The following is a 14440-nucleotide window of genomic DNA, read 5'->3' as shown; positions in this document are numbered from 1 at the left end:
TGGGGAGGCTTCATCCTACTGTATCCCATTTTTATGCATCATCAGAGAACGGAAAGATTGCGTTTTTCTGTTGTTGTTATGACAGCCATCACCATAGTATTGAACAAGTTCAAATAGGATCAGAGGATGGAAGGGTTAGCCACAACCCCGATCCACCCATGTGTATTTCTCATTACTAAAAACGGATCAGCCTACTCAACGCTCCTGCTGTTCACCATGATGGCTATCCCCATGCACTGTATGGAGTACGCTGTTTCCATTCTTTTGAATAATAGTATGTACGTACTGTTGTCCAAGAAGGGAATCTGAAGATGGACATGAATTTCCATGAGGAATGAGAGAACACTGTTGACGCTCGTCCTGCTTTTTGATAAGAGTGGGGATGTTCAGTTGCTCAATAAAATGAAGGACTGCTAACAGGTGTTGGTTTGCTATCAAAAAGGGAATACAACAGACATAAGGAGTTTGTTTTTTGCATTGCGAATCTGTGGGGAAGCACCCAGGACGACACGGAATACGTCTGGTATGGATAGAAAGCATTCAGTATTTACAGGAGAGGGCTCATGGAGATCTCGTCCAAAGTGTGAGAAAGAGGTGGCTGCTGTTTTCTCCCCCCCCCCATTGCGTTACCTTACTGCTGCTGTAAAGCCTCAGTCACTGACCCCATCGGAAATAAGTGTGGGTCAGCAACAAAAACTTGACCGATGTGAGGGTTCGTTCGCGCGGATTACATCCAAGACGCTTGGCGTTTGAATGAACTAGCCCACTTTTTTTTTTATCCATATGTTTCTGGTTTTTTTCGGTATGACATTTAGGCGCTGCTACCCTTTTTTCGTGTTTTCCCACTCCCACTCACCCCCATTTGCGCCCACCACCCCGTTGCCGCTGTTGCTGCCGTAGTTGCTGTGGTCGTCGCCGCCGCCGCCGCCGCCGCCATCGCCATCGCCCCTCATCCTCGTTCGTCTGTTTCAATTGAACCATGACATCAATGATAGCGGGTACGACATCCCATCGATTCATGCTCGTTGTTTCATGCTCTTGGATTTTTCTTCCCTCCCCCACCTCCCGCTTATTTGCTGTTCCTTCTTCCCCCTCTCGTTTGATATTAGTCATGATAGACAATCTGCCAACCAAACGAAACAAAAAAAAAAAAAAAAAAAAAAAAAAAAAAAAATTTGAAAAATAAAAAAGAATCGGATGATGATCCCCTTTCTATCAAATTAGGATACAGAATGATACGATATTCCCTCGCACCCCCTTCATTTCTAATACCGTTCTTATAGAAATTGGATGCAGAATTTTGTATGTAGGGATGCTGAAGATGTTTGGAAATGCCAGATGGTAGGAAATATGCACACGCCATCTTTTTTTAAATCTCCCTGTTCCATATCAATGTGTGTGTGTGTGTGTGTGTGTGTGTAAGTAAGTGAGTATGAGTATGTGCGTGAGGGGCATTGAACATGTCGATTTTCTAGAGAAAGACATGAAAGTATAGGAGTCCTTTTAGAATCCTATATTATGTATTTTACATGTACCTGTGCATATATTAAGATTGAAACGATAGTCCTTTCAAGATTAAGGTTAAATTATTGCTGCTTCTAAACCCTTTTCCATTGCATATACTGTTTTCATTTTGAGCTTATAGATAACGCACTACTAACGTACATCCATACACAGGTCGCATACATAGGACAAAGATTGTAAAGTTGCAATGGAAAAAAAGACAATTTATTTACAAAAAGGAGATATCTTTCATAATAGAGATGATATCCATAATAAAAGAGAAAAGAGAGATAGGGAGACTATGATTATGCTAATGGTAAACAAGCAACAAGCAAGTGATCCAAGTAAAGGATCAAATAAATAAGATACGAGAAGGTATATAGAAAGGGGCGATTAAGATGCGGAGAAAAAGCAATTGAAAAAAAAAGGGAGGGTGCAGATAAAAGGAGAAAGCCCCAGATATTAAATAGTTGTGGTTATCGTAGCAGTGGGATATTATGTACATAATAATGGAGAAAAAGGAGATGGGAGCCTAAATTGCACAACGAGGTGTTAAGCTTAATCTGACAGTTCTTTGAGGTTGATCAAATATCAACGATTCTAATTCTCTTGCTTTGGGTGAGTGCAATTGGTGGTGGTGGTGGTGGTGGTGGTGGTGGTGGTGGTGGTGATCTTGTTCTTCAACATAGGACATGCCACTGTAATAGTGATGAGACTCGACTGAACCAGCAGAAGAGGTAGTGGAAGAGGATGCAGAAGAACCTCGTCGTTTCCAAAGGTTGGATAGGGAAGACACCGATACAATTTGATGGCGGCGACTATTTCTGTGATGTGACGAATTATCTTCCATAGTGGGTCTGACTGTTTCAATGGTATTAGATAATCTTCTTGCTTGGCTGTAAGTGGCTGCTGTATTTAGGAATAACTTTTCGTCTTCACTCAAGTAAGGAATATGTACTTCATGTGTAGTCATTGTGTGTATGTGTGTATGAGAATGTGTGTGTGTATGCAATTAAAAAAGAAATAACAATAGTCAAGTAGTAAGAATGGGTGTGCTATAAAATAGGGGGGGAAATGGGCAAAAAAAAAATGATTCGCCTTTTTATATCTCTTTGAAAAATTTCAACATGACGCATCAGATACGTGTGAATTAAGGTTTAGCGGTAGTGAAGAAAGGTTTTTTTTTTTTTTTTTTCTTTTTTATCTTTTTTTCCAAAACCGCAAAAAAAACCAGGTTGATTAAATGGGGGACTTTTCTGCACCCCCCCCCCCTTGAACAAGCGCTTGAACAAGCGAACGTTTTTACGAAAAATGCTATCAAATAAAAATCGCTCCCTTTATTAGCAGCCGTCAGAGCTTTTTTTACTTTTTGTGTAAGGGATAGTGCAAGTGGCCTTCATTGTTACAGCAGTATGTTGTCATTTTTGAGAAGAAAACAGGTTACACACAATCAAATGCATAAAGGAAGTACAAATCGATCTACTGCCAAACGACATCCATATAACTGGAAACACCTTGACCCTCTTTCGGCGCTTGTAAAACCCGCTTCCTTAATTGTCATAAAAATACCGTTTATTTTTATGTTTGACCAGACATGCATTCATCTCATCTTGACTGACACGGTCATTGTGCCAATAAAGAAAAAAAGAACAGACGTTTTTTTTTTTTTTTTTTGACACACGGCTGACACGGCTGTTTTGTGTTTTAAGCATGAAAAGCTCCTTAAGGAAAAAGGTTAATTTGATTAACATTAGAAAATAGACGTTTCTATCTTGTTCTTACTAAGGTCTTTGAAATGTATTGCTCTGTCTTTTCGATAGCTTTTGCTCCATTGTCCGAACGCTTCTAGAAAGCGCTTCTTTAAACAAAAAAGAAGAATCAAGTGTTGCCTGTTGTTTCTCTTATGGACCAGAACGTTGCTTGAAAGAAATGATGTTTTTTTTAAAATAAAAAACGAGAGTTGTGCTTGTTGATGAAACCAACATACAAAGGAGCCAAGGAAAGAACTCTAAATTGGCTCGCTTGGCAAATGATGATGTGAGTGGCGTTTTTTCCTCAACAAAACTGGCTTTCTTAGCTTTCTGGGCCCTTTCCTTAAATGCAAGAAAGTTTTGTAACAAAAAAGTTTGAAACTTTTAGATCGACTACAGAAGCATCATCTATACTGTTTGTCATGTCATTTTCGCAATAGAGTATCTTTCGATTTTTCTCTATTACTGCTATAGAAAACCCCCAATGTAAGTGTGACAAAGACAATCAGGGTTGTTTAACCGACCGTTGGATGATGACAAAGCAAAAAGCATGCCGTTGAGTGGTGGATGAGTTCTGGGCCATCAAAAATCCACTCGGCCGGGTGAAGAAAAGATCAACTTGACCTAAGCGCATGAAAATTTTTGTAGGTTTCAAAAAAAAAAAAAGCGTAGACAATCCTAATATTGTAGTGTGAGTTTTTGGGACGAAATTTAACATGCCATGTTCTGTTATTCCACCACCACCACCACGCTTTCCTTCCCTTCCCATCCTCATTGTCCCTACTTTTTTTTTTTTTTTTTTTCACAGAACGAATAAAGAGGATGACCGCTGCCGGATCCTCTCCATGGCATGGATAATGTAAAACAGAACTGTAACCCTACTTTAAAAGAAAAGAAACAAAACGTCGCATTTTCCGCGTTTTCGACACAAGCTATTATAAAAAAAAAAGACTTATTTTTGTAACCTGTATCTGCATGAATGTTAAAAATATAGCATCTACTGAAAAGAAACAAGTGGCGTAGTATCGAGTCCTCATAGGTCGGATAGGAGGATATGCATCTCATTAAACAGAAACCCCCACAAAAAAATTATTTCTAAAACACAGCGGGAGAAAGACATCTTTTTAGAATTGACTGAACATCAAAATAGATATGCAAAAAAGGGGAGCGAATGATCTTTTTGAAAGAATTCTTTTTTAATTTATACGGTCTTTCAATGAAGGTCAAAAAGAAAGAAAAAAGAAACCTTACAAAACTAGCCAGGATAGCATGAGAAAAAGGTCATGGAGTCTTTTGATCTTTATCTTGAGCTTTTTTGTGAGTACAATGCAAAAATGAATAAAGTAAAAATAGATGAGTAGTAGTAGTAATAATAAGTAGTAATAAGTGACAACGTAGAGTGGAGAAAATACGAAGCGTCTTTTGTTTAGCCGCGACGCGCACATTGACAGCCGTTATAGCAAAAGGTGTTGAAGCCTATTTGACACAATGGAAATAAGATGAGTCAACAACCCGTTATCGATTCAACAGACGTCTTTTCTTTTTTTTTTTTTTTTTTTTTTTTACCATATCTTCGAGTGCAATCCGCATTGACGCGACTAAAAAATAGAGACAAATTGAAAAAATTAATTTTTCCTTATTGAGCTAAACTTTCCTTTTTCTCTCGAAAGGGTGTGGTATTTTGTCTTTTTTTTTAGAACCCCGCGATCACACACTTGGGGGGCATGTAGAGACAAGTGAAAGAGAAAAACTACATTACCAGTTACATGATGACCCCATGGTACTATAGCGGTATCTGTTTCGAGTAGTTAAACCTGCTGCTAATCCAACGACCAAACCAATCACAATACAACAGCAAATGATGGAACAACATCGGCGCATCAAGCCTAGCTTTCGATTATTGGGTGGTGCATAGAATTGTGTAAATCGCTGTCCTACAGTGTTGGGAGCCGCGGGTACGGGAGGAGGTTCAGAGAAGCCTCCTTCAGGCGGAGGGGGTGGTTGATAATACGTTTGTCCTGCGGTTGCCTCTGCTGTTGTTGCACCGGCGTTACCATATTCACCTACGCCTTGTTGATAAATAGGCGGCGGCACTTTATTGAGATTATTTTCCATCATTTTGTAAGCAAATGTCAACAGGAAAAAAGAAAAGAAAAGAACAGAGCCATCGATTGTTTGATGGAGGAAAAAAAAAGAAAAAGAAAAAAGAAGCTCGTTTGAGTGTCTTAATATCCGAAACCCACCTCATAATGACGTTGGAGCGAGCCAGAGAGTGAGCAAATAAACAAGGCTTGATCAAGCATCATCATGTGTCCGTTGGATGCTGTGTCGTACTCCAAAGATATATTTCCTCTTAGTAGTCGTCTTTATGGCAACAACATCCAACAGCGCGACAAAAGGACACTCTACTCTTCCTCGTCTGTCAAAAAAATAGATCAGCTCTTCATTTCTACTTATGGTATCTGTCTCAGCCAATAGATACAATCATGACGAAATAACCCACTTTCAGGAAAAACAAAAAAAAAAAAAAAAAGTAGGATATATTTTTATGCTCTGGCTCGTCTCGTTTAACCCGACGACCCTTATCTCAAGTGACATGTCAAAGGCCAAGTGTCTACTCTTGCTGGGGGGAAAGTCGGGAACTTACAAGATCATGAATGAAGTTGACTGTTCATTTTTGATAAAGCAGGAACAAAATAAATTTTTTTTTTTTTCATCTCGAGAAAAAAAAATTTTTTTTTTTAGCCCGCCACTAGCTATAAAAAACGCTTCCTACAAGAAAAATGCTAGTGCTTTCTTTTTTCCTTACCACTTTTTACTTTATTTTTTTATTCTTACTATCCACATGAACTAGATTTTCGGTAAGTGTTTATGACAGCTATAGGCAAATGTGCTTTTCTTTTCTTTTCTTTTCTCGGTTTTTCGTGGGTGATTTGCTTGCCCTTTTTTTTTTTTTTTTTCTCTGTAAGGATGACTCAGGCATTTGACTTTAGTCGCTAGACATTGACGAAAAAACCCTAGCTACCTAATATAAACCGCTGAAAAAGAAAAAAAAAAAAAAAAAAAAAAAGAAAAATTCAGAAAAGACTAGAAAAGAGAAGAATATATCCATTTCTCTTTGAACAAACACCTCATTCTCGTTTTGCTTTTTTTGACTCTAGATTCTACTCCTGGTCTTTCCTCGTGTATCTTTCGAAATATCTAGTCCATTTTTTGTTTTTTTAAAATAAAATATCTGTTTTGCACTCAACATATGGTCCTACTATCGTCTTTCTTTTTTACTTTGGTTCTTTTTTTCTTGAAAACGTCGTCGTTTTTAAAACACTGTGTATTGACCTTGTCCCCCTTGAAGGCAGGTCACAAAGAATGCCTTGTTTTATTTCTTTTCTGCCACTGTTGTACGCGTCACTTGGAGGTAAACTTTTAAGGTCGTTCAATAAGGCCGCCTTCATCTAGCTTGATCACGTCGAAAAGTCGGTAAAAAAGACTTTCTTCATTCTGCAGGACAGCCTACTCCATGGCGCGATGCACCCACAGGAAAGATTGTGTTGAAAGAAACTCGTTTTTTCATCATCATGTCAAAAACCAACAACATCAAAAAAAATAAAAAATAAAAGTATAAAAAGTGATATACAGATTTAATGAATACGAAAAGCGGAAAAAAAAAGAGCCCTTATATTATTTCGTTCATGACAAACAAAAAGGATTTAAAAAAAAGAGAGAGGTGTCCATGTCAAAACACGACAACCCTCCCCCCTTTGGTTTTTGATGGTTTTTTTTTTTCCTTCTTTTTTAAGCAGATTCTTCCTTCTTTTCTTCAGCCTTGTCTTCAACATCAGCCTTTTCAAAGCTTTCGACCAAGTCAGGGATTTCATCATCATCAGCACCGGCAGCGGCACCAGCGTTTTCACCTTGAGCGGCTTGGAAAGATTCAGCAAGCTTCTTGAGGGCAGCCATGGAGTCAGGACCCAATTGGTTGATGATGTTGGGAATAAGTTCAGCCAATTCCTTTTCGGCAGAACGACCGTGAATAGCAAAAGTGTTGGCACTAGGAGCAGCAGAAACTAATGAAGAGAGAGAGAGAAAAACAAATATGAGTGATCGATCTTTTCGATGCCTCTCCCCACCCCGATTTCCCATGCATTCATTCCTACTAAGATACTTACCGCGAGGGTGACTGAAGTGGATAACCTTACCGTCATCCTTGAACATGTTGACTTCATCAACACCAGGAATAGGTTGAACATTCAACTTTTGGAGAGCAGCAGAGAGCTTACGGTCATCACCAGAGGACTTTCCAGAGACCTTCTTGGCCTTACGACGGGGAGTACCCTTACCACCAATACGGACTTGAGCTTGGAGCTTGGCGAGTTTTTCGGCGTTCATTTTTTATTTCTGGCTAGGGGGTAGTCCATGAGAGACAAGAAAGGGAAAAAGAAGAGTGGTTAATACAGAGAGCAGAAAAAAAAAAAAAAACCAACTCTATTTCTGTCGCTCGCGTTGTGCCATCCTTATTCCTACACATCTCGTTTGCCAATCGACGTGAAAAACGGGACAAAATGGCTTTTTTTTTATGCTTCTTTGCTTCCTCTAACGAATCAGGTGACGTTCAGACTTGTATCCAACACGTTGTGGTGGTGAGGGTTGCCATAGTCTACTGAGTGCTGAAGTGGTCGACGTCGATCTCCAGCCATTTCCGTGCATGTTGCCCATGGCCCCATTGGGGAAATGGGTGGCTTATATTTTATTTTTTTTTCTTAAAAAACCCAAGGCTTCCTTTTAATGTAAAAGAATCGACTCATGTCGTCGTTTCCAAAGTGTTGCGAGAGAGTAGGAAAAAGAAAAGCAGCAAGTGACGAAAAAGAATGTGTTTTGGACATTCACTTTGAGATGAAAGTTTGATACGCACCTATTCCAATAAAAAAGAGAGGGAGAAAGAGGAGAAAAAAAAAAAAAAAAAAAAAAAAAAAAAAAAAAGGAGAGGAAAATCTCGTGCGTCTAAAAAAAAGTTTTTGTTAGATGCCCGCCAAAAAAGAAAAAAAAATTTACGTAAACAACTCATTCTTATTGGGTTAAAAAATGAGAAAAAGACCAAAAAGCAGTGTTTTATATGACAAGAGTTTTTTTTTAATGACAAATTTTATGAGGATGCGGAAGAAGAGGAAGTGACATTGGAAGAGGACGAAGGTAAGGTGGACATAGAGGACAGCGAAGAAGAGGAGGACAGTGCAACCTTTGGCGTTAACCGTTGCTGTAGTCGCTTGATCATGCCGTTAATGTTATCGCGTACTTGTTTTGGTGTTGACAGATTCTTTTCTTTGAGCATCATGATTTTGTTGTATTGAATATCTTCTTGTTTCTTTCCCCTGCTTTTAAGTAGTTGATGTAGTGTGTGTTCTAGAATGGCAATAATGCATACTAGTAGATGTGTATGTGTTAATAGTCACTCTTAGAAGAAACGCCCTTCTCGGCCCCACTCCCCCCCTCCTCCATCTCGTCTACAATACCTCCACAATCTGAATTATTCTCTTGCTGTGGTGTACTACTGGGTATAAACTGTGCTGGCTTTCGTAGTCTCAATAAAGACTTGAAACGTTTGCAAGCTAAATCGCCGTGTCGTAAATTGTTAAACTTGAGTGTGTCGTAGTAATAAAATGCATTGGCTGCTTTAATATACACCATGATGGACCAATGAGTCCCACTGTAGGCTTCATCAGGTCTCCCGTCATTGATGGGCATGAAAATCGCTTCATAGTCATGCAACTTGGGTGGTAAAGCCGGTAACAGCTGTTGTACATCTCCTATAGGGTTGAGTTGATAAGTTTCGTAGGCATTGAACTTTTGGGTTTTTTTTTTCCTTTCCCGTTTACCTTCAGCATAGGTCACTAAATGGACCATCCCAGGTCGAAGGAATAGATAATTGGCATCTTTTGGTACAAACGTTCGCTCTAAAAACTCCATATAAAATTCAATCATCGTATCATTCAGCCATTGTCCTGGTGTCAGTGTCTCTAAATCCTATAAAACCGTAGGTATCCTTATGAGTGACGTTTTTCTTTTTGGTTTTTTTTTTTTTTTCTCTTTCGATCCCCCAAGCCCCCACATGTCGACGACTACTTTACAGATTGACGTATAACAACATCATGATAATGTAAAACGATCGTATCGTCTTGCATCAATAGGATCAAATATATAAAAGAGAGAAAGGGAACAGATACATGTAAATTTTCTTTTTTTTATATTTGAAAAAAAAAAAAGAAAAGAGAAAGGGAAAAAAGAGCGTTTAAACTAATTCCTGAACGACAAAAAAAATAGGTTTTGGATTCAGTAGGTTGGGTAGAAGGCAGAAAGACATCAAAAAATTTTCGAAAATTTATACTGGAAACAGAAAAAAGACATTTTTAAAATGGCAAGACTCTATTTATTTTATTGAATAAAAACTTTTATCCAACGATACGAGTCGAAAAGGCATTATGTATAGCCTTTTCATGGATAATCATTGATATGAAAAAGTCTAATGTATGTAAATTAAACAATTTGAAACTTTTTTTCGGAAAAAAAGACGGACCATGGATCATCGCAGTCAGAGAGACTACATTGCTTTTTTTTTTTAAACCAGAAAAAAAAAAAAAAAAACTATAGTAATGTATCTACATCTAAGTTATGTCTTTCTATACTACATAGGTTTGCTGTTCTGAAGCGACATCGGAAGGACACCCAGCCGGGAGCATCTCTTGTTTTCCGTCTCCTTGTCATAAAGAACTGGGGGGTGTGTGCTGGAGGTGGTCATTGATCATTTTCTTGAAATACAGATGAAATCATTGCAATTAAAAGTGATAAGAAAAGTCTTCAGGAAGCCGACTCCCCTAGGTGTCTTCATCATACAATGAAAAGGAAGGCAAAGAAGAAAGAGAACTGCTTGGAGAGAGTTGATAAGGAATGTAATGATAGTTGGTGGCCATCGTGGAGGTAGACGCGGATGAAGTGGAATAAGATGCATGCATCATGTTGCCTGCTGTGGCTGCTGAACGACGACCAGCGTGGTAGACGGGTTGGAAAGAATAGAGTAAAGGTGACATGATGGGAGAGGCAGGTGGCGAAACAAGTGATGGTGCCTTGTCAAACATACTTGTCGTGTTTTCCAGCATGGGCTTTTGGCCATCCGTGTCTTGAAAGCGACAGACTTCGGAACAATAAAGGTCGTTGTCAGCACAGTGACGATCGCAAATGATACACCAAGAGAGATCCATTAGTAAAATAGAAGTGTGTATGTATGTTTAGATTGATTGTGTGGTTGTCTGGTTTGTTCTATTGATAGTAAAAGAAACAGCATTCATGCAAATTGCCCCTTCTATTTATACTTGGCTTTTTAGGATGGTCAAAATTAGTCATAAAAAAGGGATTTGAAACGCAGCCTCCCGTTCGAACGTTCACCCCCATTCGACGAGGTCCATTGAGAGACGCTCATTGGCTCGTCGATTGATAATCCATCTTTGATGAATCATTGAATCTTCATCGTGAGTCTGATTAATGATCGCGCCAGTCTCCTTCCAATCCCATCAAAAACAGATAATCGTAATTTTGATGACCCTTCTTTACTTGCATTCGTCCATCGCTCCTCCAAAGTAAATAAACGCTCGATTGAGCTTCTTATTTAGCGCTTAGCAAAATTGGGAATGCTATTTTGAGTCAATATGCCATTTCTTATTTTCGGCATTTTACCCGACAATTTTCGTTTTGTGGAATGTCCCAAAATGTTCTATACGAAACGTATTGTATTAACCCAAGGGGGACCCTATGTTCACTCACGCTCAGCCCAATTTTTTTTCCCGGTTGTAAAAGACTCTATTCAATGTGGTTCGATACTTTTTTTGAAAAGGTGTGTGTGTATCCCGTAAGGTTTGGATGGCACCCTCCATCGCATGATTTTTTCCCTTGTATGCCCATTCCTGTATCTCATAAATGAAAAAAAAAAAAAAGAACGGCCCAAGCTTTTCTGGTTTTCTTTTTTGTCTTACGGTAAATGCCACTAAAATTGACAAATATGACACCACTGTTCTGTAACAAACAGATGAACCAACCCGACTATCTCCATTTCGGGACATATTTCATTCTCTTCACTTGCTAACTACAGTCTTTTCAAAAATGGGATGATGGCTTCATGAAAATACACAACATGCATCTACATAGGATATCATTCAAAAAGCCAATAGGGTGCGAGAGAGGGGCACGTTTTTTTTTTGTTTTTGTTTTTTTTGTTAACGGTTCTAATGAATGGCCCTAGTTTTTCCCTACTTTCTTTTTTAAAAAGACGACAACGGCAAAAAACAATAGGCTCAATTTTTCATTTGCTGTTTGCCCCTTTTGGGCTCATTCCGGAAGACACTCGTTTCCGGCTACAGAATCAACATTTTCCCTTTTTTTCTTTTTTTGTTTCCAGCCTGCTTTTTATACACTCTTTTCCGAAATGAAAAAGGTCTTGCTCTGCCGAAAATAGCCAGTGACTGACAAAAAGAGAAGTCGTGTTTTTGACCAGTCATCCATTTGGAATTGAATCCTTCAAAATCACTCAACTCCAAGCACTTTGATGCGTCGCTGAATCATGGCATCAACGTCTCGCTTTCCGACAGCCTGTTACGCTTGAATTTACTTTCGAGAACAGACCAAAACTGTTCAAAAGGATTGAGTTCAGGCGAATAGGATGGAAGATAAGGACATCGATATCCTCTAGATTCAATATACCGAGAAATATCTTCAGCTTCATGAAGAGGGGCATTCTTCATGACCCAAATAAAGGACGTGCTTATACTTATCATCTCATCCATTAGAACCTTAAGAAAATTAAGATAAGTGACCAGTGACAGTTCCTCTGTTCATAATTTCTGAAGAATTTGCTCGCTTTCTTTTCTGTTCAAAACCTGTGGAAGTCTTAAGCTGCATTTGAATCAAACCAGAGGGGAAAGTTTGCACCCAGGATAGTAGTCGTTTTTGCCTTTTGATTTTCGGACAGTTACCCACAGCAGTAGACCCCTTTTTTTTTAATTTTTATTTTTTTCTATTCGTGCCTCATTGGGGTCGAATGAATACGGCTCGGGGCTTATGCCATTTCGCTATACAAGTCGGTTTGCATGAATGTTTGATCTCGAACTTATTTGATGGTAAATCATGAAAAAGAGAAGAGGCCTTTCTTTTTCAAATGGAAAGGAAACCACATGGGCTTTCAACTTTTTTTAGAGAAAACAACAAAGGGTTTATTCCATTATGGTTTTGATATTTGGTTGGGTTTTTTTTTTTTTTTTTTTTTTTTCTTTACAAATCCTTTTTGTCCTCGGATGCGTTCTTCTTCTCCTCTGCTACGATCGGCTGATCGGATGTAGGCTTGACGTTCAATGCCTTTAATCTTTCCACCAGACTAGGATGAGAATGGTTCCAAGCCGAGTACCAAGGATCAATATTGAAACCACCCAAATTCTTCACGCTCAATTTGATCAGAGAGCTACGTAAAGTAGAAGCATAACCCAACTTCAAAGCATACGCGTCCGCCTCGTATTCGTTCTTGCGTTGGTAGACATGTTGCAAGAATCCAATCACACTCTCCACAGGAGCATAAATGAACGAAAACAACATGAAACCAATCAAGATAGGCATCGTTTGCTCGAAACCAAAGTCTTGATACAGCTTGGGATTGTGGATAAAGTAGGAAAACAGCCAAAAGATGGTCAACAAATAGACTTGATTGACCACCAAAAGCTTCATCGTGTGGCCCATTTGCCAGTGACCCAACTCATGAGCCAACACGGCGCAAATTTCATCCGTGTTGCAGTGTTCGAGGAGCGTATCGAAAAGAACGATATGCTTGTTTTTGCCAAAACCGTAGAAATAAGCGTTAGAGTGAGATGAGCGCTTGGATCCGTCAATCACATATAATTTCTTGAGAGGGAATTGGATACGGTCCGCCAACGCTTCAATACGGCTCTTTAAATCCCCTTCTTCGAGAGGTGTCAATTTGTTGAACAAGGGTTGAATAAACGTAGGATAGATGGTAATGATAAAGAGTTGGAAAACAACGCTATATCGATAGAAAATGGGGGTTTCCTCTTGGTTAATGACGTACTTTTTTGGCTTTTATCATCCTCCTTCCTTCCTACTGTGCCCTTTCACTTACGCAATTAACCAAACATAGAAATAGAATTTATCACCAGTAGACTTGATGATCCATATAAAGAGAGACATGAATGGATACATCAAAACTGCCATGAGAATTTGTTGCTTTATCAAATCGGTAAAGTACAAGCCAATCGTTTGCTTATTGAAACCATGACGCTCTTCAATAACAAAAGTCGAGTAAAGACTGAATGGCAAGTTGGTAATAGTCGAAATGATATTGAAGAGGGTAAGGAAAACGAGAGATTGAATAATCTATCCATGGAAAATGATACATAGATCTCTAAAGATTAGAAGCAGCCCTCGCTCCCCATTCGTGGACGCTCGTCTCGCACGCAAATAGCCATTATTTCCTAGTAGTTACCTCATGCTCAGGACCATAACCTGACACCTTGTACATGGCAAAACCTGATATATTCCAGAGAGTAGGAAGCACATCATAATAAATGATCAAAACTGTTTCAATCTGCTTGTAAAGTCCTACAATGAATCCAAAACGAGATTTATCCAAATTATAGGCCTGCGCCTTTTTGAAGTCTTCTGCTGTGACAATATCTGCTAGTTCCGTTGGACGATCCCGCAGTAAGTAGCGACGATGCTGACGAAGACTAGTAAACGATCAACTCATCTTGTTAGTTTCCCTAAAGAAGCTTGAAGCGTTCATAGACAAAAACAAAGGCTTTTCTTTTTTCTTTTTTTTTTTTTTTTTTACTTGAGATATTGTTCAAATACATAGACAATACATTGAAAACCTATAACAAATTGTTTATAGTTTAATGTATCCAAATAGGCCAATATATCAGCCATTTTTTAGAAATGTTTTTTGTTATGAAGAAGGGGGGGGGCAGAAATCTAAATACGCGTTGGCCTTTCATGCTTGGTGGTTGCCGCTTGTGACTGGGAGAATAACCAAACAAAGTAAATTAAAAAAAGGAGGACGGGATCGGGTTGTCAAAAGTGTAATCAATGCTGAAGGTCGGGGAGATGAAGGACAGGTTCACACACTTGGAGGAGGGTCGTGT

The 14440-nt window shown here is 38.9% G+C and overlaps 9 protein-coding genes across 9 annotated transcripts; 1 reads left to right on the top strand and 8 right to left on the bottom strand.

Annotated features, from left to right (window-relative positions):
- Positions 1–195: 195 nt before the first annotated feature.
- Positions 196–1113, bottom strand: BDF20DRAFT_838409 (uncharacterized protein; the record flags this gene model as incomplete). The annotated part of the gene is made up of 2 exons (XM_053079159.1): positions 196–520; positions 857–1113. The coding sequence occupies 2 exons, from the start codon at positions 1111–1113 to the stop codon at positions 196–198; spliced, it is 582 nt and encodes a 193-aa protein (XP_052932678.1).
- A 922-nt stretch (positions 1114–2035) lies between these two features.
- On the bottom strand, positions 2036–2476 carry BDF20DRAFT_915882 (uncharacterized protein; the record flags this gene model as incomplete). Its single annotated transcript, XM_053084377.1, has 1 exon — positions 2036–2476. One exon carries the CDS (start codon positions 2474–2476, stop codon positions 2036–2038), a length of 441 nt encoding a protein of 146 aa, XP_052932677.1.
- Positions 2477–4499: 2023 nt separating this feature from the next.
- BDF20DRAFT_98049 (uncharacterized protein) lies at positions 4500–5540 on the bottom strand. The gene is made up of 3 exons (XM_053085119.1): positions 5014–5540; positions 4821–4852; positions 4500–4730 (listed from the first exon to the last, which is right to left on the bottom strand). The coding sequence occupies exons 1-3, from the start codon at positions 5370–5372 to the stop codon at positions 4681–4683; spliced, it is 441 nt and encodes a 146-aa protein (XP_052932676.1). The 5' UTR covers positions 5373–5540; the 3' UTR covers positions 4500–4680.
- A 1-nt stretch (position 5541) lies between these two features.
- On the top strand, positions 5542–6529 carry BDF20DRAFT_98171 (uncharacterized protein). Its single transcript, XM_053085133.1, has 2 exons — positions 5542–6115; positions 6416–6529. Exon 1 carries the CDS (start codon positions 5710–5712, stop codon positions 6106–6108), a length of 399 nt encoding a protein of 132 aa, XP_052932675.1. The 5' UTR covers positions 5542–5709; the 3' UTR covers positions 6109–6115; positions 6416–6529.
- Positions 6530–7046: 517 nt separating this feature from the next.
- On the bottom strand, positions 7047–7640 carry BDF20DRAFT_825620 (NAC domain-containing protein; the record flags this gene model as incomplete). Its single annotated transcript, XM_053077991.1, has 2 exons — positions 7047–7318; positions 7421–7640. 2 exons carry the CDS (start codon positions 7638–7640, stop codon positions 7047–7049), a joined length of 492 nt encoding a protein of 163 aa, XP_052932674.1.
- Positions 7641–8231: 591 nt separating this feature from the next.
- On the bottom strand, positions 8232–9511 carry BDF20DRAFT_888804 (uncharacterized protein). The gene is made up of 4 exons (XM_053082091.1): positions 9377–9511; positions 9125–9272; positions 8762–9055; positions 8232–8672 (listed from the first exon to the last, which is right to left on the bottom strand). The coding sequence occupies exons 1-4, from the start codon at positions 9428–9430 to the stop codon at positions 8395–8397; spliced, it is 774 nt and encodes a 257-aa protein (XP_052932673.1). The 5' UTR covers positions 9431–9511; the 3' UTR covers positions 8232–8394.
- A 783-nt stretch (positions 9512–10294) lies between these two features.
- BDF20DRAFT_791067 (uncharacterized protein) lies at positions 10295–10504 on the bottom strand (the record flags this gene model as incomplete). The annotated part of the gene is made up of 1 exon (XM_053076193.1): positions 10295–10504. A coding segment is annotated over one exon (210 nt), but the record flags the coding sequence as incomplete, so codon positions are not given.
- Positions 10505–10684: 180 nt separating this feature from the next.
- Positions 10685–11359, bottom strand: BDF20DRAFT_838403 (uncharacterized protein; the record flags this gene model as incomplete). Its single annotated transcript, XM_053079158.1, has 3 exons — positions 10685–10801; positions 10977–11099; positions 11273–11359. 3 exons carry the CDS (start codon positions 11357–11359, stop codon positions 10685–10687), a joined length of 327 nt encoding a protein of 108 aa, XP_052932671.1.
- Positions 11360–12563: 1204 nt separating this feature from the next.
- BDF20DRAFT_838402 (peptidase family M48-domain-containing protein) lies at positions 12564–14225 on the bottom strand (the record flags this gene model as incomplete). The annotated part of the gene is made up of 4 exons (XM_053079157.1): positions 12564–13323; positions 13420–13673; positions 13783–14026; positions 14131–14225. 4 exons carry the CDS (start codon positions 14223–14225, stop codon positions 12564–12566), a joined length of 1353 nt encoding a protein of 450 aa, XP_052932670.1.
- Positions 14226–14440: the final 215 nt, after the last annotated feature.

The sequence above is a fragment of the Mycotypha africana genome (assembly GCF_025528875.1).
Source record: "Mycotypha africana strain NRRL 2978 chromosome Unknown BDF20scaffold_10, whole genome shotgun sequence".
NCBI lineage: Eukaryota > Fungi > Mucoromycota > Mucoromycetes > Mucorales > Mycotyphaceae > Mycotypha > Mycotypha africana.
The sequence above is the reverse complement of the archived record's forward strand: the minus strand, read 5'-3'. Positions and strand labels throughout refer to the sequence as shown.

Coding starts and splice junctions, on each gene's coding strand:
- BDF20DRAFT_98171 (XM_053085133.1), top strand. CDS start 5,710: ATGGTATCTGTCTCAGCCAATAGATACAATCATGACGAAATAACCCAC.
- BDF20DRAFT_98049 (XM_053085119.1), bottom strand. CDS start 5,372: ATGATGGAAAATAATCTCAATAAAGTGCCGCCGCCTATTTATCAACAA. Junction 4,853..5,013: donor ATGGGGTCATCATGTAACTG/GTAATGTAGTTT, acceptor TCTATTTTTTAG/TCGCGTCAATGCGGATTGCA. Junction 4,731..4,820: donor GGATTGCACTCGAAGATATG/GTAAAAAAAAAA, acceptor TGTGTCAAATAG/GCTTCAACACCTTTTGCTAT.
- BDF20DRAFT_888804 (XM_053082091.1), bottom strand. CDS start 9,430: ATGCAAGACGATACGATCGTTTTACATTATCATGATGTTGTTATACGT. Junction 9,273..9,376: donor ATGTTGTTATACGTCAATCT/GTAAAGTAGTCG, acceptor ACGGTTTTATAG/GATTTAGAGACACTGACACC. Junction 8,673..8,761: donor GAATAATTCAGATTGTGGAG/GTATTGTAGACG, acceptor CACATCTACTAG/TATGCATTATTGCCATTCTA.